This window comes from Coffea arabica, chromosome 10e, assembly GCF_036785885.1.
Source record: "Coffea arabica cultivar ET-39 chromosome 10e, Coffea Arabica ET-39 HiFi, whole genome shotgun sequence".
NCBI classification, from domain to species: domain Eukaryota; kingdom Viridiplantae; phylum Streptophyta; class Magnoliopsida; order Gentianales; family Rubiaceae; genus Coffea; species Coffea arabica.
The window spans coordinates 7,220,163-7,243,469 of record NC_092328.1 but is presented as its reverse complement, the minus strand read 5'-3'; the positions used below and the strand labels follow the sequence as shown (position 1 = coordinate 7,243,469).

At 34.5% G+C, this 23,307-nt stretch overlaps 1 protein-coding gene across 1 annotated transcript; it reads right to left on the bottom strand.

The window, feature by feature from the left end:
• Positions 1–2,886: 2,886 nt before the first annotated feature.
• Positions 2,887–13,581, bottom strand: LOC113711931 (eukaryotic initiation factor 4A-3). The gene is made up of 9 exons (XM_027235173.2): positions 13,207–13,581; positions 10,580–11,060; positions 9,586–9,826; positions 9,397–9,477; positions 8,674–8,781; positions 8,458–8,577; positions 7,430–7,597; positions 4,572–4,658; positions 2,887–3,463 (listed from the first exon to the last, which is right to left on the bottom strand). The coding sequence occupies exons 2-9, from the start codon at positions 10,894–10,896 to the stop codon at positions 3,350–3,352; spliced, it is 1,236 nt and encodes a 411-aa protein (XP_027090974.1). The 5' UTR covers positions 10,897–11,060; positions 13,207–13,581; the 3' UTR covers positions 2,887–3,349.
• Positions 13,582–23,307: the final 9,726 nt, after the last annotated feature.

Here is a 23,307-nt window from a genome sequence, read left to right as displayed (position 1 = left end):
TCGCTTGAGTACGTCATTACTTAGATTAATTTGGTTAGTAAAAATTGGGTGAAAATTTGCCATCACTTAGATTTTTAATCAACCTAATTCACCCTTCCTCCCGCGTAAGTTACTTTGGGACCTTACAAGTGAGTTTTGTTTGGGAGTAAACTTTATTTATGAATGACCTCTACTGAAACCAATTTGTGTCTCTCATCAAGTATGAAGTTGAAACCCAATCACGCAATTATTGAATGAAAATCTAGATTTAGAGAGATAGATGTTAACTTTACCCACTCAATCTAACTTCAATCTCTCATCCTCTATCATTGGCTTCAACCTTTGAAACTCTCTCCTTAACGTTCTCTCATTCCCATGGTAAATCAAGCAATCAAATATCACTCTTTGTAAATAGAAGAGAGTAATGTCATGAATCCATAATTCAAATATCATTCTCTCTATGTAAATGGAAATGGAAGTTAGTAACTTTCAAAGTAATTACACCATCTTTTTTACTTTTTTTTTTAAAAAAAAAATAGTAATATTCTTGACTGAAGTTAAGGAATGCTTCTTGACCATAGGATCTATGACCAGGTTTGTAAACCAAATCTATACAAGAATTTCCCTATTTGAATAAAAAAATGGATTATTATCACTTTACTCTCTTAACGTTTGATATCACTATCAATTTCCTCCTTAACATTATTTTTCAGCCATTTTATCCTCAAGACTAACGGTTAAACGTAACAGAGTTTGTTAATCTAAGTGATAAGACATGTTTAACCTTTAAAATTATTATCCATTTACGATTATCAATTTGCCCCCTAAAGTTATTTTTTAGGCAATTTATCCCAATATTAAATCAATATAGCAAGTTAAAAAACTTTAGAATACAGTACCATCTTTTTTATATAATAAAAATAATAAGAAATTTAGAGCAACTCCTCTCCTTTTTAATGTCAAGAAAAAAAAGTCAAAACATTAATTTCTTTCTTCTTGGCAATCTTATTAATATTGAAAAAATAGAAAAATAGGGAAGGGAGAGAGAGAGAGAGTTCAATTCTTTTTTTTTTTTAATACAAATAAGAAAGAATTCAATATTTTTATCATTTTAAAATTACTTTACTTATCGGTTTACTACCCCATTATAATCCTAATCTCGAGGACATTAAAGTAATACAATTATATTAGATTCTTCCTTATTTTCTTTCTTTGCAAAATCTAATTTTCTGTCTCCCTCTATCCTATCTCCTTTTCTTTTCATATTATTAAAAAGTGTGAAAAAAGAAATTTGAGAAAACTCTTTTATTTTTATGTTTTTGGAATCTTAGAGTGAAAAAAAGGGAAGAATAATTATTCCAAAATTTTTATTTTTAATTATATATAAAAAAGGTAAATATATTTAAAAAATTTTGAACATGCTTTTTAGATATATTAATGATAAGGTAAAACATCTAGAAAATAATGTTAAAGAGTAAAGCGATTATATCACTATAATTTAAAGGAATAAAGTGATAATAATAATATAATAATACTATAAAATAAAAGGGTATTTTTTGTCAAAAATTTATTAACATGCTAAATTAAATTACTTATGGAATGAAACGACTAAAAAATAACATTAGAAGATAAATTGATAATAGTGATATACTTTAAAGGAGTATAGTAATAATAACCCTAAAAAATTTCATGATTTCTTTCTTTCTTTCCTTTTCTTTAAAGCTTCCTTTGATTTTATTTTAATGCCTTGACTTTAATTCTAATGTTATTCCTACTCCGTAAAAGTAGACAATTACAAGTTTAAATTGTTTATGGAACAATTCATTAGTTTAAATTTATCTCTACCATCCATAAAATAAAGCGAAAACTATGCTTTCGGCATCAACAAATTTCTAAACTTACGCACAAATACCGTTCACAAACACCTTTCTTCTGCTTAAGCCTGTAGTATTTCACTTCCCCTTCTTTCTTCCCATTACAACCTGTGTTTTCAAACTCGGGACCGGACCGGCCGGTCCGACCGATTGAACTGGGAACCGGCCAAGTGTCCGGTCCGAATTGGTCATCAGAACCGGGAGATTCAAGACCCGGTCAACTCCGATCAAAAACCGGGTTTGACCGGTACAAAACCGGAAAAACCGGTCCAATAGGAGCTTTTGTAAAAAAAGTTCGAACTTTTTTAATATTATGTTTTGGCCCCCTAAATTGTGAAAATTTATTAATATACCTCAAATATTTCATACTTTATAAATATTGTCCTAAAATTTGATGTTATTTTTCAATTAAATCCATAATTTTAATTCTAAACTTGTTAATGTTTATTAAATAATATAAATTGTTACTTGATTGTTCTAATTTCTTTGTATTTTCTTGTTAAATATATTTGAAACATCAAATATATATAAATATACCTTTATTAATATCAATATGTTATTGGATATTTTATATACAATAATTTAATTTTTAAATAATTTTTATTTATGACATCATCCGGTTCGACCCCTATCGACCCCCGGTCGAACCCATTGACCCCTGACCTCGGCCGAGTCGATATCCGGTCCGGTTCTGAAAACATAGATTACAACCAAGATTCGTTGCTCCAGTCTTTTACTCAAGCACACTTAGTGCGTCACAAAAACTAATGCCCTGTTAAGGTTCAAGTACTCGAGGGGTTAGGAGCCACTATTGCAGAAGATGCAAAACGTGCTGCTCTGAATAAAATTGCTAACCGCAAACCACATTGACCACTAAGTTTAGCAGACCAAATAACATCATGAAACCTCTCCTGGATCGTTGAGTCGCCAGCTAGAATATCATATACCCCAAATTCAAAGTGCCATGCCCCAAGCTTAGTCTGATTTCTAATGAAAGGGCATCCTCCCCACCAAGTTTCAAAAGATTGTGCAGTAGAGAAAAATAAGCCATCTCAGCGTTCTGTTGCAGTTGGCAACCAAGAGATTACACGAAGATCCATACATAACAAAAAAGTTGGCCGGACCAGCACACTAAACAGTCACCTGTCTACATTACTGTTAGTACTACACTTGGTTGGCGCCCAGCTTTTTAGGTTCAAAAGAAATACGATAACAAGACACAGTCAACAGCACAACTTTTGCCATCCACCCAAACAATACATATCAATCAGCATATCATAATAAAATGAACAACCTCTCATCTTGCGGAGCAACTCTTCACATCCAATTCAGCATGAGACAGTCCTCTTCAATAAGCGAACACATATTCCATTTAACAGTCAGCCGCTTTCTCTTGCCACCACAAACGAAGTGAACGACAATCCAATTCACGAGTACGAAATCAATCATACAGGCAGATGAAACTTGAGAAGTCCCTAAAATGTCTTATCTACTGATTAAATGAGATCGGCTACATTCATTGGCATTTCATCAATTTGGGTACTGTAGTACTGCTCAATATCTCTTAAAATCTTGATGTCATCACTCTTAACGAAATTTATTGCAACACCCTGCATGCAAGAGAGAGAGAGAGAGGAAAGGGGGGGGGGGGCTTGGTTAACATACAGTTAACATACAACACAACGAATGCAATGAAGCACACATATGATATAATGGATGCTATCAACATGACAGTTTCTAGCAACTTGCATCTAATAAGCCTCACTGAATCTGTTTTTACTTTTTAACTTTTGATGCTCCCTAATTCAGTTAGCAAGAACGTTTATAGTCTTTATGAGCACAGAGCAGCATTGCCTCAGCAGAAATCTACTAGACACATGGACAAAATCACACTGGTCTTGCAAGTTCGTATAGGTATTAAGAGGAACAAAGCTGAGGTAGGAAGTTCATGCACTGAACATGCGCAATGCTGATATTCACAAAAAATAAATTAAAATGGGGTACTCTGTGCATGTTGCTATCTCCTTCCACAAAAAGCATTTAAATTGAATAATATATGTGACACTGAAGCCAAAACAACATGAGTACGTTAAGGCTATTCGGTGAAGAGGACATTTGAGGCTCAAAATAACCATTCTACAACTCATTGCAAACATACAACTTATTTTCATAGTGTGCAGACAAAAAACAAAGTGAAAACTTGATGCTTACTCTATAACACAGATACACTCTATTCAACTGTCCAGATATTATTTTCTCCCTTTGACTTGCAAATTAGGTGTAGTGTGTGTACTGTAGAGACGCACGTTTAATATACTCATCTATACACAATTTTAAGATTACAGAATTCACTATAGAAACTAATTGTGTAAGAACCACGACAATAAAACTTCACACAATTATTTCCAATAGTACCCACATAACTTTGACAGCCCATTCCCAGCACAAACCTTGTAAAACCACTTTGCATGCCATTCCAGAGTACATAATCAGACAACAGAATAGATCAACTAGAAGATATTCTGAGCAGAAATCGAAAGAAAAGCAACAGATCTTCCCCTTCTGGACATAGTAAAATAAGAAACTGTACACCATTCTTGCGCTCACTTATCTTACAGCACTTATAACACGCTAATATCTAAAAATCTATAACAGGGATATTGGATATGGAAAATTAGCATTGCAATGTAAGCAGTTCCTTGAAAGGACAGGAAATACCTTTCTCCCAAAACGACCAGACCGACCGATCCGATGGATGTAAAGTTCTCGATTGTTGGGAAGGTCATAATTAATCACTAGGGACACCTTAAACAAATTAAATAAACACAAGAAAATTAGACTGCTCATAACCAGACTCCAGCCATGTACCAAGACAAACAAAAAGAGAATCGCATTAACTATGAAGAAGTAAATGCGGCCAATAGAGCGCAGTGACAATACAATGCAAATACAGAAAACCTATAAATCTCATACAAGCAAATATACAATCTCCTACCATAAAGCTCTATACCGAAAAACATATCAATCTCCAAACAGGCTCCTCTAAGAAGGTGGTTTATTTACGACAAGCCTCGTAACACCTGAAAAAAAAATCTCTAGGAGGAGAAACTACAAATTTATAAAAAGAAACTTCCAACAAAGGTGCACAACTACTAGAAGAAAGCTCGAATTATTGTCACGGAATATTGAAGCCTCAGAATGTTTATTGGCTTAAGCCCGTCAATGCAAAATCCCAGGTTTGCTAAACAAGCATAAGTCCCTAATAGCTACTCAGAATTTGAAAGATTAAAAGCTTGCCTAGCTTCAAGTAGTCAATTATGTGAGACTGGCCCCAGAGTGAATAATGTTAAATTCTTTCTTAAAAAAAAGCTATACTTTGAAACATATGCATTTCAAGAATTATGCAATTCCACATAAACCTAAAACTCATGGAAGAGGGACAATTTCCAGATATATTTCTGGGTTTCCAGATATGTTTAACAAACCTTCTTTGAGTGATCTCTTAATTGAACAAGATGTACTTCCAAGCTAAGTCCAAGTGTAATTCCAGGCAACCTATTATCTAGTTACAATTTATGCAATTACTAAAAAGTTAGGTTCCATCAACTCAACATGGAAAAGCTGCAACAAACATGCAAATGACATGCACACAGTGATTTCGTATCCAAGATCTGAATTTATGCATAATGCACAGTAATCACTTAGAAACATACTAAGAATCGTCTGAAAAATAATCTAGCCAAGCAATTCCCAGAACCCCTTCCCCATCATATTTAATTGGCTCCAGTTTCTTGAACTAAAGATTGCCACTGATGATTTATGGCAAATAATCCTTCATTTTTTGCATATGAAGGCTGGGAATGGTGGGACTAGTTGCTAGACCAGGTGACTGAGATGCTTACAACACTTGCAAGTGCTGATGGGGCCACAATAGAGGCTGCCACGTGAGGAAGACAGCTAACAGAGATAGCCAGGAAAAGGCTAAGATGGATAGAAAGGATGGATAAGATAGGTTGGCTATGGATGGGGCCTGTAGCTTGTAATACAATGGTCTACTGAGCTGCTGACACCAAAATGGTTGTGCAAACCAAGAGGAATCCAAAAGAAATGGAACTCCACTTCAACATAAAAATGTGGAGGGGAGGGGGGAAGCATCCAGCACTTATAAAGGACCATATATATAATCCTAGAATATTCAACTCAATAATGCACTTTATTTACTAAAAAGAATTAATAATTCCATAATGCTTGGCTAAAATTTAACATGATAATCCAGATGATTTGCTCCACCAGACTTCATGATCTGTAATGCTTGGCCAATTGGTTATGGATAAAAAGTCAAATGCAGACAAGTGACTCAATCAAGAGTTTTAGGGGCTCTCAATAATGCACTTTATTTACTAAAAAGAATTAATAATTCCATAATGCTTGGCTAAAATTTAACATGATAATCCAGATGATTTGCTCCACCAGACTTCATGATCTGTAATGCTTGGCCAATTGGTTATGGATAAAAAGTCAAATGCAGACAAGTGACTCAATCAAGAGTTTTAGGGGCAATGCATGCCAAGCCCATGTTCAATGGAGTCTGCACTCTAAAGAAAGAAGCTACCCAGCCCACATACATTACATGTACAATGTCAAAAAAGCAGCAGCTACTCAACCTCCATAAACACATCATACATGCATAAACCTTTGTTGACTGTATATCCATGTCTACCAATTGTAAATAACATTAAAATGAATAACATTCAAAGAAAAAAAATACTGTCCAATGCTATAAAACTAGATAAGTTTCCGTTCAACTAGATGGAAAGCTCACAATAAATGATTTGAATATATGACCGAGATTCTGAATTTCACTTTAACCTAGAGAGGTATCTGGAGCAACTTATGTCCTGATCTGAAAATGTCAAGATAATTTTGTATCTAATGATGCACATCAAACAATTGTGCCTAATTTTGCAACAAATCAAATCAAATAACTCCAGCTAAAAATACCTGCAAAGCACAACAAAAATCAATTTGACAACACCATCGCAAATGCAAACAAAAAGACTCCCACAGGAGGAAAACTGCAAAAAGAGAAAGAAAAGGCAAACAGTAAAGGAGGGTGAGCAGATAAGCATGGACTCCACCCTCATTTGTTTTTTGCTCTGTTAGCCGAATTTACACCTGGACAAGTTTGGCCTTTCATAGTCGCACAAAATAAGCTTAATATAGCTGTTTATTATAAGATGATAAAAACTGGTGACAGTTTAGGAGATGGACAAGGTGACAGATTATGGCTTTCCAAAGAAACATGCTTTCGAATATTAACCAACTTTTTCCACAATCACTATTTCCATAAGCGGGTGGGAAAACTGAGCAAAAGACTACACGTGAATTTCCACTTACAAGGTTAAGCATTTGAGAAAAATCATGCAGACAAATAAAAAAAAAGGGACAAAGAACTAGCTCCAAAATGTAAAATCCAAAAGAAAGAATAAGATGAAAGGAGGGCTTTTTGGGGCCCGCAGGGGAGGGGGGAGCTGGGGCTGGCAGGGGAATTGCTGGTTGTGGAATCTAAATTTTACCTGTTGAACGTCAAGGCCCCTTGCCCAAACATCAGTTGTGATAAGAACACGAGTATTACCCTCTCGGAAATGTTTCATAATTTCGTCTCGCTCCTTCTGAGGCATATCTCCATGCATAGACGAGACCGTGAAATTATTCTCTATCATTTTTGCACTTAGCCAATCAACCTGTCATGTCATAAATCATGTTAAATTAAACAATTTTGGCGAACCTCTAAGTAATGCTTCTCGTCCACAAACACTGATTTCATGCCTACAGACAAGTATCATTCTGCTAATGTAGATGTTAACATCCAAAACTTCACAACCATTCTATCCACTGAAATAGGGTTTCACTATTACAGATTTAGAACCAGATAGTCCATTTTGGTTGTCTTTTCAACTACTCAAGAAGAAAAAGCCTTTTCACCAAAACACCAGTGAGGACATTTTATAGACTTCAGTTATCAATGTTTCGTAACTCCCCCAAAACCCACCAAAAAAAAAAAAGTAAAAAAACCAAAGAAAGAAATAATTCTTTCCCTCCAAACAGCAGCCTGCAAGACCTCAACATCCTAAATTTTTGCAGCTGTGATAATAATTTGTCTAAGGTGGATCTGACTATATATTTATTTGGCAACACATTCTTAGTTTAGCTCTTCAAATTTTGAGTTCATAAGAACACATTTTCAACTACTTGAGAAAAACTTATCTCTTTGCCAAAGGCCCTGGAGGTTATGCTAAGACCTATTGGCAAATGAGGAAAAATAATGGCTTCAGGAGAACACTTAATGCTCTAAATCTGACTTGGGCTTTACTACTCCAGGAAAAGAAAACCACACATTCGAGTGTTGATAAATATATATTTCTCATAAAGAAAAACAAAAAGAAAACAACAAGGGTAGATATGATTGAAATATCAAACTTCATTCTCAGCAAAAGTAACTAAAGTTTCTACACTATCTCCATAACTTTCAGAGTGCCTCTTGTACAAAGGCAACACAGTAACATAGTCGATCTTAGGAAAGAGATGCAAATAATAATGTTACCTTCCTCTTTGTATTGCAGAAAATAACAGCCTGGGTGATGGTTAGGGTATCATAAAGATCACATAGGGTATCAAATTTCCAGTCTTCTTTTTCCACAGCAACAAAGAATTGTTTGATCCCCTACAGCATTGTAACCGCCAAAAAAAAATTAATTACCTACTTATTAATGATAAAATAATTATTCACAATAAGTAGAACTTCGAAACTATGACTTGCCTCCAGAGTCAATTCATCACGTTTCACAAGGATCCGAACAGGGTCTGTCATAAATTTACTCGTTATCTCCAAAATCTCATTCGGAAGGGTAGCAGAAATCAATACGACCTGCAATTGATGAAATAGTGCTTAGTCTGCTGAATGATTAGCATAAATACCGGATCCACATTCACATCCCCAATAGAAGCACCATTTAGAAGAAGCTTATAAAATTGATCCTGCAAGTAATTTTATTTGTTTTCCCCGCATATCAGACACTAATACAATCTATCTCTTTCCCGCAAATGAGTATCCTTAAACAGAAAAAAAAGATAATGCGCAGAAACCAAAAAATCTCCTAATTCCAATAAAAGATAAATAAAAATTTGCTGCAGTAAAACTGCAGCATTAATGGCACTCTCGACGATGTAAAATGCATTTGACTAGATTAGTTTGACAAAAACATGCAATGATTCCAAACCCTGAAAAAGCAAACTACTCTCCTCAAAAACTACTACTTTCCTTATAGCCTCTCAGTCAATAAGCTCTAGAAGGTTACTAATTATCTTAGGATCTGTCTGGCACCACCCTTAGTAAAAAGTTAGTGACTAGCAATACAGATAAATCGAGCATAGCTAACCAATGCCAATTCTTGGACAGCAAGCAACATATTCTCTTTTCCCATAACATATGAGAATGTTGACAACTAAGGGAAGGGGGTTACCCTACAAGAAGTGTGCTTACCTGAAGTTCTGGAGGAAGATATCTGTAAACATCATAAATTTGATCCTTAAACCCACGGCTCAACATCTCATCTGATTCATCCTAAAAATGTTTCAGAAATAAGAAAGACAAAAAATGCAGTCAGACTCTGGTCAACAGCCTCACAATTAACAGGTCAGAAGTATAAAAAGGAGAAGTATATTAACTTACAAGAATCAACAACTTAATAGCCCTTGTTCGGAGTGTTCTTCTTTTTATCATATCACAAACTCTGCCAGGCGTCCCAGACACCACATGAACCCCATGTTCTAGCTTCCTAATATCCTCTCCCACACTCTTGCCTCCAATACATGCGTGCACCTGTACATTTATGAATTCACCAATTGCTTGTATCACTTGCTCTGTCTGTGCTGCCAATTCCCTTGTGGGTGATAATATCAAGGCTTGCACCCTAAATGATGGAAAACAAAATAATTATTCCAAATCCCTATGTAAGATATTATTCCCACAATTAAACTTCTCTTGGAAAAAGATTATTTTGAGCAGCAGAAAACAAGAAAAAGCACAAACAAACAAAACACAAGCGCTATACCCCAATGTGACCAAATAAAATTTTTGCCCATATATAACTTTTAACCTTCTTTTTTCTTTTAATTCAACATTTTACTTTCAACCACAAACATCTCAACTTAAACTTTCAGCTTGAACAACAAACAGCTGCAACAAGAAAAAGAAACAAACAAAACAAGAAGCACCCCAACCAATAAAATAAAAAATGGCACCATCAAAACACTGCCTAGTGGCCAAGGAGGGCTCTTAGAGTCCTCCCCGCTGTGCCTGTTTCATCAAGCGTAAAGCCATATTTATCTATTGCTACTTTATAAGGTCCATAAAGACAAAAACTGTGCCTGTTTATCAATTAGGGCTCCGAGCGAGCCTGTTTCATAATTTTGTCACGCCCTATAGGTTAAATATGTTTGTCCGCTCTGCAAATTAAAAAAAAAAATTAATACTATACCAGTGTTCTAAAGTTTGAAATCATAAAATACTGCTATACAAATTTTCTCCAATATCTTAAACAAACCAAATTTAAATAAGCAAGGGCAACCAAATTAAACAGAGTAACCTAAAAGATTAAACAAAAGAAAATCCAAAACTCAACTCCTTAGCCCTAGCTATTGTAATTACGAATTAGATTACGTACTCAGAAGATTTGGTGTCAACGACTTGGCAGACGGTTAGGCCAATCATTGAGGTTTTCCCAGTTCCGGATTGAGCCTGAGCGATGACATCACGGCCAGATATAATTGGAACCACAGCTCTTTGTTGAATAGCGGAGGGTTTCTCGAAGCCGTATTGATAAATCCCTCTCAACAAGTCATCTTTTATGCCCATTGCGTCAAAGGTCATGATGGGCTCCACACCCCTGGTCGTCTCGAACACCAGCGACTCATCGCCGGCGTCAAGCGCCGGACCTCGACGGGTCCTGTTTGCCGGCACCACCGAACCCGATGCAGCCATGGAATTGATTCTTCTCTGGTTTGTATAATTTTCCTGTTCTTTCTTTCACCTATTGGCCTCTTTCTAGGGCTTTTGAAATAGAGAAATAAGAGGAGGAAAATGACGATAAAAGGCGGAGTATTCAAGTGTAAAATTGATTCGCGCTTGAAAGTCGGTTGGAAACCCTACGAACATGTAAAGTGAACATGAACCGTTAGAACATCTGCTTCCTGATGTAAAATGCGGCAAACATGCTCGACCATTAACCCTAAATTTGCAATGCAAAATCAAGAAGATATGTGAAGTAAGCGCATATAGTAGAAAAATGAAAGAAAAACATGAACCATATAATAAAAATCCAATCTTTATAACAAATTACACCCAATTAAGAAAAGCCCATCTCAATTTATAATCCGTTTGTATTCGTCGTGTTTACTAACCCTCAACATTTTAATCAAGAATTAGCCCAGAACAGACAATTAAAACTAAAACCACTCGCAACAGGGAATTTTTAAACAAAAAAATCCAATCAGGCAACTTAAAAAAGCCCCAATCTTTCATTCAAAATGGCTAATGGAAAAAATTATATAGATCCAAGGGCATACCTCAGAGGACGAAGAACATAGGAAGCTGAAAAAAAGTCAGAGTAACAAGGAATAGTACGGGGTATTTGTATAACGGGGAAAGGGGTGGGCTATTGGGGGGTGATAGGAAGGGGTTGAAGGGGGAGGGCAGCTTACGTATGTGGGTATGTGAGTGGTAATAATTGAAAAACGTGGCTTTGAATAATGGGAAGAGTGTTGCAGGTGAAATTATATCCGGTTTTCCCCGTCGTTTTATACTAAGTTATTTGTCTGATTTTTTTAACCAAAAAATTGGTCAATTTGATCAAACTCATCCTTTGAATTTCAACTGCTTGGTTTGGGGTCTTTATGGCATTGGATATAGGTGTCTAATAAATTTTAGCTATGAGTACTACTAGCTTGGAGTATTGTTGAAACTAGGGGTGCAAACGAGCCGAGCCGAGTCTAACATTGAACTTATCGAGTCAGGCTCGACTACTGTACACTCGAGCTCGAGCTCGACTCGAATAAGTAAGAAGCTGGCTCGAGTTCGACTCGATAAGGCTCGATTTACTCAACTCGACAAGAGCTCGAAATGGCTCGAATTCAGCTCGAAAATTTCTGTCACTAAACATAACCAGCTTTATTTAACCCGACTCCAATAGCACGTTTTAAGCTATTCAATGCCTTGCAAACTTGAATTTAACAATTCCAGACATGAATTAAAAGTAGCAACAAACAAGTTCTTCATTGTCCAATAATACATGCACGAAATTACAGCTTTGAAAAGATTGATATATTTGCCAAATACTAAAATATTTTTCTACTACAGAGTAAAAGACAGGCAGTAATAATTTTACCTATAAAAACATTGCACATGAGTAACAAGCTTCAAAAAGCACATTTACCTTGTTCATAAATTACAAACCTTCATCATTACATTAAAATTACTAAACATTGCACAAGAATCTTCACTCGGCTTTGACTAAATATCATCAAACTCATTCCATTTAGTGCACAAATCTGTCATATCTTTAACAATTATACTTTCTCCTATCACCAATAGCCGAAAAGGCCGTGCAAATATTTCAAGTTCTTCTTGATTATCTGTTATATACGCGCATTACATACTTGAACATAACCTAGGACTGTATTTATGTGTAACATGTACCACATGACCACATTATTGTAAAGAAATATCCTACTACAATTAGACGGATTAAATAAAAAATTGATTAAGTTCACTAAGCACATGATTTTTAAACGCAATCCAGCTTGCATTTTCTAACAGGACAAGCTAAAAATTACCCCAGAATGAGAAAATAAAAAGTGAACAATCAAAAACTACAAACCAAAAGCATTTCAATCAAACAGAAGGTATATTCCATGAAATGTATGTAAGAAGTTAAGAAAAGAAACCCAACATTCTTACCAATCTTCAAAAAACAGTCCCTAATAATAATAACAGATCCAAATTCAAAAAAAAAATAAGGAGAAAAAATACATTGACAGAAACCCTTCTTCCAACCAATAGTCAGTACAATCTTAATTCACCGATCATGATATAGAAAACAATTCAATACATGCGACAGTCTAAAATCCATGAGATGAGAGAAGAAAGCGAATACCCGCGAAGAGAGAAATTTTAAATAAATTGATTGAAATTGGGGACGGAAATGGGAAAGAAGAGGCGATCTAATTCTAACGAAAGCTCCGTCGCCATTAACAGGAAAGAGGAAATTAATAAGGGAAGAAGAGAAAGGGCAACCTGTTCGCTTTGCCTGTCGCGAGGCCCTCCACCAATGGAGCTGATGAAATGGGCGTCGGAGAGTGCCTGTTCGCTTTGCCTACCGTAGCTTCTAACTGGGAGTCGGAGAGAAAGGGCGGCAGTGGTGGTGGCAGAAGTGGCCAACAAACTGGGAGTCGGAGAGAAAGGGCTCTTCAATTGAAGGCCGGCAGTAGTGGTGGCAGAAGTGGCTTGAAGACAGTGGTAGCGGCGGCTAGGGTTTGCTTCTGATTTGGGGAAAGAAGAATGCGGACAGCGGAACAGCCGAGTGGGAAGAAGGAGATGTGTTTGTGACTTTGGGTTCACCGTCCTCCACCGTCTTGGTCCTTCGAGAAATTGTTATCTAGTTTCTTGTTTAGTAATTAATTATATAAGTAAGGGTATTTTATGTAACTTCGTACGGCTCGCGAGCGGCTATTTAGTAGGGTATATAAGTAGGGGTATTTATGTAATTTCATGCAGAGCCGGTTAGTTTGCGTACATTGAAGATGATTGGGATGCGTTGGTTTCCTTTGTCGGTCATAAGAAGCCGTTGGACTTCTGGGATCTTAAAGTTGGCTGGAATCTCCAACGAACCAACAGGTATCGCTGACAAATTTTTATGGTTGGTTTATTATATTTAATTAGTATTAGTTTGTCTGTTAGTTGATTAAATTTGATTTAAAAGATTACTACTATTAATAGTCTAGTATCTTTAATTAGTACTAGGCTTAGTCCTAGGCTTGGTGTCCCGCGGATTCCGCGGGATGTCCATTATTGACTGTTTTAGAATAATGTAACATTTATTTAATAACATAGATTTTGAGTATTTTGTATAATAATTGGATAGAAGAGTGAGATATTGGATTGATTTATTTATAAATAGATATAGTAAAATTGATGTGATTTGTATAGTGTTTTTTAAAATTAATATGATCAAAAGATTTGATGGATAATATTGGTTTCAAAAAAATTTTGTTTTTTTATTTTAATTTAGTGATAAGTAAATATTATTTAAATTAATGGAACATATATTATTTTTTGACAAGATGGCAAATTAGGTGGAGAATTACATTGAGAGTGTTTTAATTTATTGTACTTTGGGCGTTGGTAGTTTATGTATTTTAGAATGATGATAATTTGGATAGCTAGGATGAGAAAGTGTGCATTGTTGCAGTGGAAAAGTCCATGGAAAGGATATAAAAGAATGGAAAGTTTGTTGAAAAATAAATGGATAATAGATTTTTTTTTTGGCAAATTTTGATATAGTTTGGGTGTTGTGTGATGAGATAAATTAATAATTTGGAATAATTTGATGTTATAGCTTGGTAAAAAATGTGTTTATTAATTAAGTAGATTTTTTTCGATAAGTAAAGATGATATTGATTTAGTTATGAATGAATGTGATTGAGATAGATGGAAGTTGTATTTTTTTTAATTAATAGAATCTAAATAAGTAAAGGATCATATTACTTTTGAGAGTTGAGAGATTTTATATATTAATAGTTTATTGATAAATGGATATTATTGAAAGTAAGGTGATGTGTATAAATTTTTTATAAGAAATAGAAATGATTGCACGTGAAAATATAGAGTTTAATCATTGTAATTTGCAATAGAATTTTTAAATATTTATTGTTTGATGTTTATGTGACTTATTTTATGTTACTTAATGTCGTAGTGAGTTTTGTATTAATATATAGATATAGGTACACGAGATATTTTGTAATATGTATGTATGCATGTGTGTGTGTGTGTGTGTGTGTTTAGTATTTTATTTTAGGTCATATAATGGTTTAATTTTTTAAGTGTTTATTTTTTTGTGGTTTTGTTTGTTTGTTATATTTTTATTATTTATTTATTTATATGTGTGTGTATATATATATATATATGTATGTATATGTATATTTAATATTTTACTTGAGTTTGTATGATTGTTTAGTATTGTTTCGTCATGTCTATCTTTTCTAGTTTTGTTTGTCTTATATTTGTAGTGTTCCTATTTGTCTTGTGATTCTTGTGTGAATATGATATATTTTTTTGAGTTACATCATGTATATTTTTGTCTGTATATATAAGGGTTTGTTTGTCTTTTTTTGTTTTAGTCTTCAATGGTATATTTTCCAATTTTTTAATTTTTGAAATATTATCGAACTAACATTTTTGCAATAGAGGGAAATTATCCTATATTTTTAAGAACAATTAGTCATATTAATGCAAGCTAATACAAAGCGGCACAATTGATTTGTATTTATTAGATACACACAAAATTTTCATCGATATATATATATATATGTATTTCAAAAAATCAATATTTCTGTCGATATATATTTTGCAGAAAATGAACATATATAAAAAGACACACAATTAATCATCACTTTGTATTGGCCGCATTTATGTTATGTTTCTCAATCTTAAAATGCAAAAACTTTAAGTTAATAATTCAGTAGTTAACAAATATTATCGAAGTAACATTTTTGAAAAAGAGGGAAATTATCCTATATTGTTAAAAACAATTTGTCGCATTAATGGAAGCTAATACAAACTGGCACAATTGATTTATATTTATTAGATACACACAAAATTTCTATCAATAGATATATATATGTATTTTCTAGAAAATCATTATTTTTGTCGACATATATCTTTTGGAGAAAATGAATATATATATATAAAAAGGCACACAAATAGGATGCAAGAATATATATAGATTTGTATAGCCCAAAAAATATTATATATTTGTATTTGTATGCATACAAAATTTTTATCGATTTGCATATTTTTTAGAAAATTGATATTTTTGTTAATATACACATTTTGGAGAAAGTTTAGTACTTGCATTAATTTTTTGGGAATTAATAAGATTCTCAAATTTAAAGATAACACAATTTCGAAGAGTCCGTTAGTTTATTGATGTCGAAATTTAATAATGATTGATTGAATAGCATATATGAATAAATATATATAACATATATAAACTAAAGATTTTTAACAATGTGATATTAGAAATTAAGAAATCATATATTTTTATTTATTAATCAAATAATCATTTTTGAATTCAATGAGTATTAGATCGATTGATTTGTAAATAAATGTTGCTGGAAAGAATAGTACTTGCATTAATTTTTTGGGAATTAATAAGATTCTAAAATTTAAAGATAACACAATTTCGAAGAGTCCGTTAGCTCATTGATATCGAAAATTAATAATGCTTGATTGAATAGCATATATGAATAAATATTTATTTAATCATAAAGAAATTTATTTATTGATTAATCAATATCTTACTCAAAATCAACGAATAGATAATGTAACAAATACAATTTATATTGTTCTGTATATATTATATGCACACAGAATTTTTATTGATTCACATATTTTTTAGAAAATCAATATCTTTGTTAATATATATATATATTTTGGAGAAAGTTAATAAATATAAAAGAGCAGAAGAAATTATATTTTGAAGAAGGAAACATTAATACAAAGTTAAAGAAGGAAGTTATATGTTGAAGGAAGTTAATAAATAAAATCGATAAATTAATATATTTTTGTCAATAAAGTCTGATAACAATTGCAGCAACGGAAGATAGACAGGAAACAAAAGGACAAAATTGACCACAAAATTACAAAGAAACCAAGACAAGGGCACGATCGAAAGAAGGGAACAAAAGAAGAAATGAGAAAAAGCGCACCAGCAGCCGAAGAGGCTGCACGGAACCTGAGAAAGGACAAAAAAGGACGAAATGAGCTGCGGAATCACAGCGAAACCGGCACAATCAACTATAGCTCAAGCCTCCGCGTTTTATGTAGTTTAGATTAATTTATTACATTTGATTAGAATTTTGAATTAGTTTAATTAGTAATAATTTATTAATTAATAGTGTTATTAGTATTAATTGTATTGCCTCTGCCTATTCAGTACAAGTACTATTTAGTAAACGTTATTGCATCTTCTTGTTTAGGATTTTCAAGTATTTACGTCTTATTCTTACACATGCTCCTTATGATCCTACCGTTGTCAATCAATTTTTTCATTTTAGAGTGTTTTCCACACCTTCATGTGTTCCTGCTTTTGGGGGTCATTTTTATGTGATGCCTACTCCCTTACTCGGATTCAACTATACGACGGGTATTGATTCATCCTTTGTTAGGCCACACATGTCATTTAGGATGAATAATGAGTTAACTGAAAACTTGATCGTATCTACGACTTCTTAGGGTTTTCGATGGGTTTTTCGCTAGTTTTCCAAATAGACACAAATACCGTTCCTCATCAAGACCCTTCCACAACATCTACAAATCTTTTTGTTCGAGATGTGGTCAGACTTCTGTGATGGACCTCTCCGATAATGATGAGGATGAACAAATGCCTGAGACACTATTTAGGAGGTCTGAACGCCTACAGCTGCAACAAGATCTGCCATATCGGAGAGTGCATTGGAGATCTGGTTGCTCTACTACCCCGCACAATATGGGCAAAAGGCGCATTGCTGGGTAATGATGATTTGTAGCATCCATGGGTGATTTGTAGCTTTAAACAATGACAATACTTTTTACTTTGTTATTAATACAAACGTCGCCAACTTGTGACAAAACTTGTAAGAGACAAGCTCATAGGATCTGGAGAAATCAGACACGCTTGAGAATGGATGAACCTTAACCTGTTAATCACGTGGCTGACAGGTGTCGAACCTGTGTAATAATAATTACTAAAAAAATCCTAATTACTACCACAATTAATTATAGAACAAATCCAAGTACTGGAGCAGGGACCCTAGGTGTGCAATGAGTTACTAGATTCACCCTATTCCCGAAGAGTTTGCTTGGTCTGATATACATGAATTGTCTAAAAAATATTAATTTTGCGTACAATGACAAGTAGGGTCGATTCCACAGGGATCGGGTAGGAAGTTATTTTTTTCCAAGTCAATAGAGTAAAATTGGGGGATAATTAATGGAGTGAAAATGAAAATAAAATAAACAAAATTCAAAAGTTAACTTACCAAGTACAATTTACTAAAAATAGCAATTAATAAAATTCTATCCAAATGATCAACTGTTCAGGTACGGTCCCATTAAATGATCATCGATGCAAAGATATTTCATTCATTCATCATTAGGTTGGTTATAGCTATCAACAAGCTCTGACAGCCAGTTCTTCCTTACCTTTTCGACAGCCAAGGTACGACCGTTGACTGCTTCTCTAACCAGAAAACAACCCTAGGTGCGACCGTAGAAATTTAATTATCCAATTGCATTAAAACTAGAAGAACCCAACCCTAACCAATAAACACGCTAAGAGGGTTTATTTGAATTAGATCTTGCATTCCTCCAACACAAATCTAATTATGGTAGTTGCCACTAGTTATCAACTAAACGAACAATTACGGATTCAATTTAGTTAATGTGACAGTAGGCTATTAAATTAAATCAAATACCCGACCGTTGATTTCCTTTTGCCCATCGGTCAGACGAGGAAGACTTTTCCATTGCTTTTTGGGTTTTGTATGATAAAGACTCTTTTCGTTCTACGTTTGCTCTGGACAATTTTCGTTAGTTTTTGTTCTTGCACTTGCGGCTCCAAAACGAAGACGAAGTCAGGGCTTTCTCTGTTGTTTCTTCAATTAATTCACCTTTCCCAATTCCTTGGCAATAAATCCTTAGGCAATTGTGTGGATGATATCAATTAAATCACGCGAAATTGATATGATAAGGAGTGATTAGTTTTCTCCTCTACCCACCTTCGCATCGACCTTTGGGTAGAGGAGAAAACTAATCACTCCTTATCATATCAATCTCGTGTGATTTAATTGATATCATCCACACAATTATCCAAGGATTTATTGCCAAGAAATTGAGAAAGGTGAATTAATTGAAGAAACAACAGAGAAAGCCCCGACTTCGTCTTCGTTTTGGAGCCGCAAGTGCAAGAACAAAAACTAACGAAAATTGTCCAGAGCAAACGTAGAGCGAAAAGAGTCCTTATCATACAAAACCCAAAAAGCAATGGAAAAGTCTTCCTCGTCTGACCGATGGGCAAAAGGAAACTGAAGCTTAGCTAATTGATTAGACGTGAATCTGACTTTTTCCCTAATTGCGGCTAAAGAGAAAGGACAAACGTCTGACTCAGTAATTGTAACTAAAGCTCATGTATCCATTAGACGTGAATCTGGCCCTTTTTTTCTTTTTGAAGCCGCCGCCAGTAGGAATCCAACAAGGAACAAGCTTTGTCTAAGGGTTCTAATCTCCCGCATCTGGTCTGCGTGGTCCTGGGTCCTTAATTGGTTCTCCTGTTATGACCAAGCCCTGGGTCCGGCTTTTGAGTATCCTTTTAGAGTTTCTGGCGTAGGCACGTCATGAGACAGAGAGTCTTCTGAAAATTTTTCTTGCGAGAGCACTTTTTACACCAACCACCTATACTTTACACAAATATCAAATATGAGCAAAATATCAATTCTAAGCACCATGAGTAGTCGAAATTAGAACAAAATAATAGTGCAAAACGTGCCCAAAAATCCCTCTATCAGTGACTAACGAACCTTGGTATAAGGTAGATGACGCCACAATTTAGCGTATGTTTCAATCGAACGATATGTAAGTTATCTCTTGATATGTAAGTTTCAATCGAACGATTTGATGTTTGTTTTCCATTTTCATGTAGCATTCTATTATTATTATTATTATCTGCTTTAGAGCAATGGTTGTTGAAAGGGAAGTGAGATTTGCAAAGCACCATGTTTAGCCATTTACAAAGCATCTTGTTTCCTTATATTAGCATATGATATAAAATTAATGCAAAATTAATTTTAGTATACAATTAATATTTCATATAACCTTTAAATATCACTTAAAAAATCTACTTTAATTTCTCTTTGCAAAAATGTCCTCTAACAATCCAACTATTAGTTTCCTTATAGTAGTATATGGAACAATATCACCTCAATGTTAGTATGCACGATTAGTTAATATAACTCTTAAATAGTAACTAAAGAGAGGGTGGAACTAAATTTACGCTCCCTTCATACTAAATGCACACCTTATACATTTATTAGACACTCATGTCCTTAATTTTCATTAAACCAAAACTTTTTGTAGTAGTTAGATTATCATTAGTAATGTATTTCCAAAGAAAAAAATCTGTACCCTTATCTTTATGTCAATTCTATATTGAAATTCCTTTTCTTATTTATTTCATTCCAGAATTTATGTTTCTTGAACTTGCTCCAATTTTTTTCTCTCCTTTTATAGCCTACTGCCTTTACTTTATTGAACTTTTTTTTAAAACTTACACATAATCAAATGGCAGATATTAGTATAAGAAGTCAATATGATTGAATATTCCACCTTAAAAACTATTTAGATTTTAATTTTATGAAATTGAAATGCAGAGCTAGGTATTGCTACATGCTTAATTTTTAATAGAATTTGTATTTACATGCTTAATCATAATTGAAAACTTGGATTGTTAAATTAATTTAAAATTGAAAATTTTATTCTTAAGCACTTATAAAATATTTGAAACATTCTCTTTTACAATGTTTATTTTTTCCCTTTGTGCTCTATTAATGTTTGTTTCTTGAAACTATAAGAATCATCAAATAACTTGAATAAATAAGGGCAATGTTGTCCAATAAATGCATGGGGTGTGAATTTAGTATAGAAGAGTGTTAATTTAGCTCTTCCCCTAATGAAATAATGAAATAGTAATTTCTTTATAAGATATGATTATTAGAACTATAAATAGTAACCAAATAGACACTATACCAAAAAAAAAAGACAAATAAAAGAAACCAAAGACAAGCATAAGAAAATTCAACCACGATACAATTTTATCAGTACTAAATTGACTTGAACTAAAATAATCGGAGTATTAATCAAAACTAAACATCAAAAAATTCAACTTTTGATATTTTGATCAAGCACGGATCTTCCCTAATTCCAATAAACTTATGTTAAGCCCTAACTCCAATAAACTTATGTTAAGCAACTCTTCACCAAACTCCACTTTTGAATGCAATTTTTTTTTTTCACTTTAGAATTTCTTCCATTATATTTTAACCTTAGTAATTGATTATTCAATGAATGTTATTATTCAAGTTTATAATCTAAAATTTATCTATTATATATGTTTGACCGCTCGCCCCCTAAATCAAAATCCGGGTTCCAAACCTGTGCGGGGATGCTCCTAATTCTGAAACCACTTCACAGTACGAGCTGCCTTCAAAAACGACTGAATGCTTACAGGTTTGTGGCGTGGAAAAAAAAATGGGGGCAAAAGAGAGAAGGTAGAACAGTTGAATCTCTAAAAATCTATTATCCTTCTTGTCGAGCTTTACATTTTCGTTCTGCGTTATAAGTATAACGGCCACCAGCCACCGCTTCCCTCCCACTCAAGAAAGAGGAATATAGTAGAACCTCAACACCAAAGGATTAAATCCAACAATAATGCCCCTTTAAACTTTGAAGGAGGACCTTCAAAGAAATTAAAAAAAAAAGAATAATTAAAAATTTTAAAGACCAAAAAACATTCCCAACAAAAACTTCTTCGGCTCTCAGAATAAGCCGCTGATTCCCACAAGAAGAACGCGTCCGTTAACAGTTTGCTGAAGATAAATAAAGAACTCAACCAACATGGTTCCGCAACTGCTACTAAAGCAGAATAAATAGCTGGCAGAACTCACCTTGCGACGAAATTCATCTCTAATCTGACATACAACACATTGAAAAAAAAAATAAAAAATCCAAGCAACAAGAGCAAAAAGAGAAACTCAACAAAAATCACCAATTATCAGACCAGATAATTAAGGATCTTAAAAATGGCTTACAGCCATTTAAACGGTACTACAAATTGTGTATATATATATATCATCGTTGTTAATCACGGCACCTACCGAATCATTACTCATGACTTAAAATTAAAGTACGAAGGAATAGGTAGGATAGCAAGTCCCTAGCGATTTAATCTTCTTAGTAAATTTGCTGATCGCTTTACATGTCAAGAACTCGGCATCACGGTGACCATCGGCCCCGACAACTCCACCTGCTATTCTTGAAACCTTGAATGTCACAAGGGTCAGGTCCGACTTGTCCTCCCTCCACATTGCAGTGTGGTACGTGTAACAAAAGAAATCTCCTCTCCTAAATCAACTAAATAATCACACATACACCATTCCACAGCTATTAAGGTCTGCATTCTTACAACTTTCCCATTGGCCCCCAACTGGTAGGAAACCAATGGATGAGCGGTTTCTTCAGGTAGATTGCAGATCAGGATATCGTCAGGCCCCCAACGGCCTTTTGATGGAATGCAAATGGAGGACCACACTTGATATCGTCCATGGCATAAGGCCTATCTGATTCAAGGCGCCTGCAAAATTCATTTTCTTCCCAAGGATTGAAACCAACAAACAATTCACAAGTCTCCCATTTGCCACTCCTGGTGTCGTAAGCAAAGGAGGCATATTGAGTTGAAACGCACAGCTTTTTATCAATAACTACGTGGGAGAATGGACGGCACACCCGGTTAAAATAGTACTTGCTACAATACTCATAGAAAGGAGGGTTTTCTAGGGGAGACCACTCATTGGTGCGAGGATCGTACACCTCAAAGCTAGGATCAGGGGTGTAATTTCCAGTGAGCATGCAAGGCCCACAAACCACGTACAAAAGACCATCAATTTCCTCTAGAATGGGAGTAGACATGCCTGCATGCATTCCTCCTAGCTTCTCCTTCTTTAAATGGAATTCTGGAAGAGGGATAGGGATACCACCACCGTGATCACCATTGCCGGCCACAGATGAAGAAGTCCGAAGGTGTACCAATTGTTTGTAAGGGGTGAGATCATAGCAGTGCAAGTCACAGCTTAGAGACCGGGGAGTGTAGATGTATGCCGGATATTCGTCATCATCATGCTCTAGGCCGCCGACTAAGAACACTCTAGTTCCTATGTTAACGCAGCCCACACCATCTTCATCCCTGTCGGTCACGGTGAGCACTTCTTCAAGTTCAGAATCTGCATGATCTTCCCTGCAATGCTGATCAGATGATGTTTCTTCATCTTCTGCATCCACGATCAGACTCTCAAGTGGGACGGACTGGAT

Excerpts from the sequence above, each read along its gene's own strand:
- LOC113711931 (XM_027235173.2), bottom strand. The coding sequence starts at position 10,896 with ATGGCTGCATCGGGTTCGGTGGTGCCGGCAAACAGGACCCGTCGAGGT. Across the intron at positions 8,578-8,673 it reads GTGATGAATTGACTCTGGAG|GGGATCAAACAATTCTTTGT; the intron begins GCAAGTCATAGT and ends ACAATGCTGTAG. Across the intron at positions 7,598-8,457 it reads TCTGCAATACAAAGAGGAAG|GTTGATTGGCTAAGTGCAAA; the intron begins GTAACATTATTA and ends ATGACATGACAG.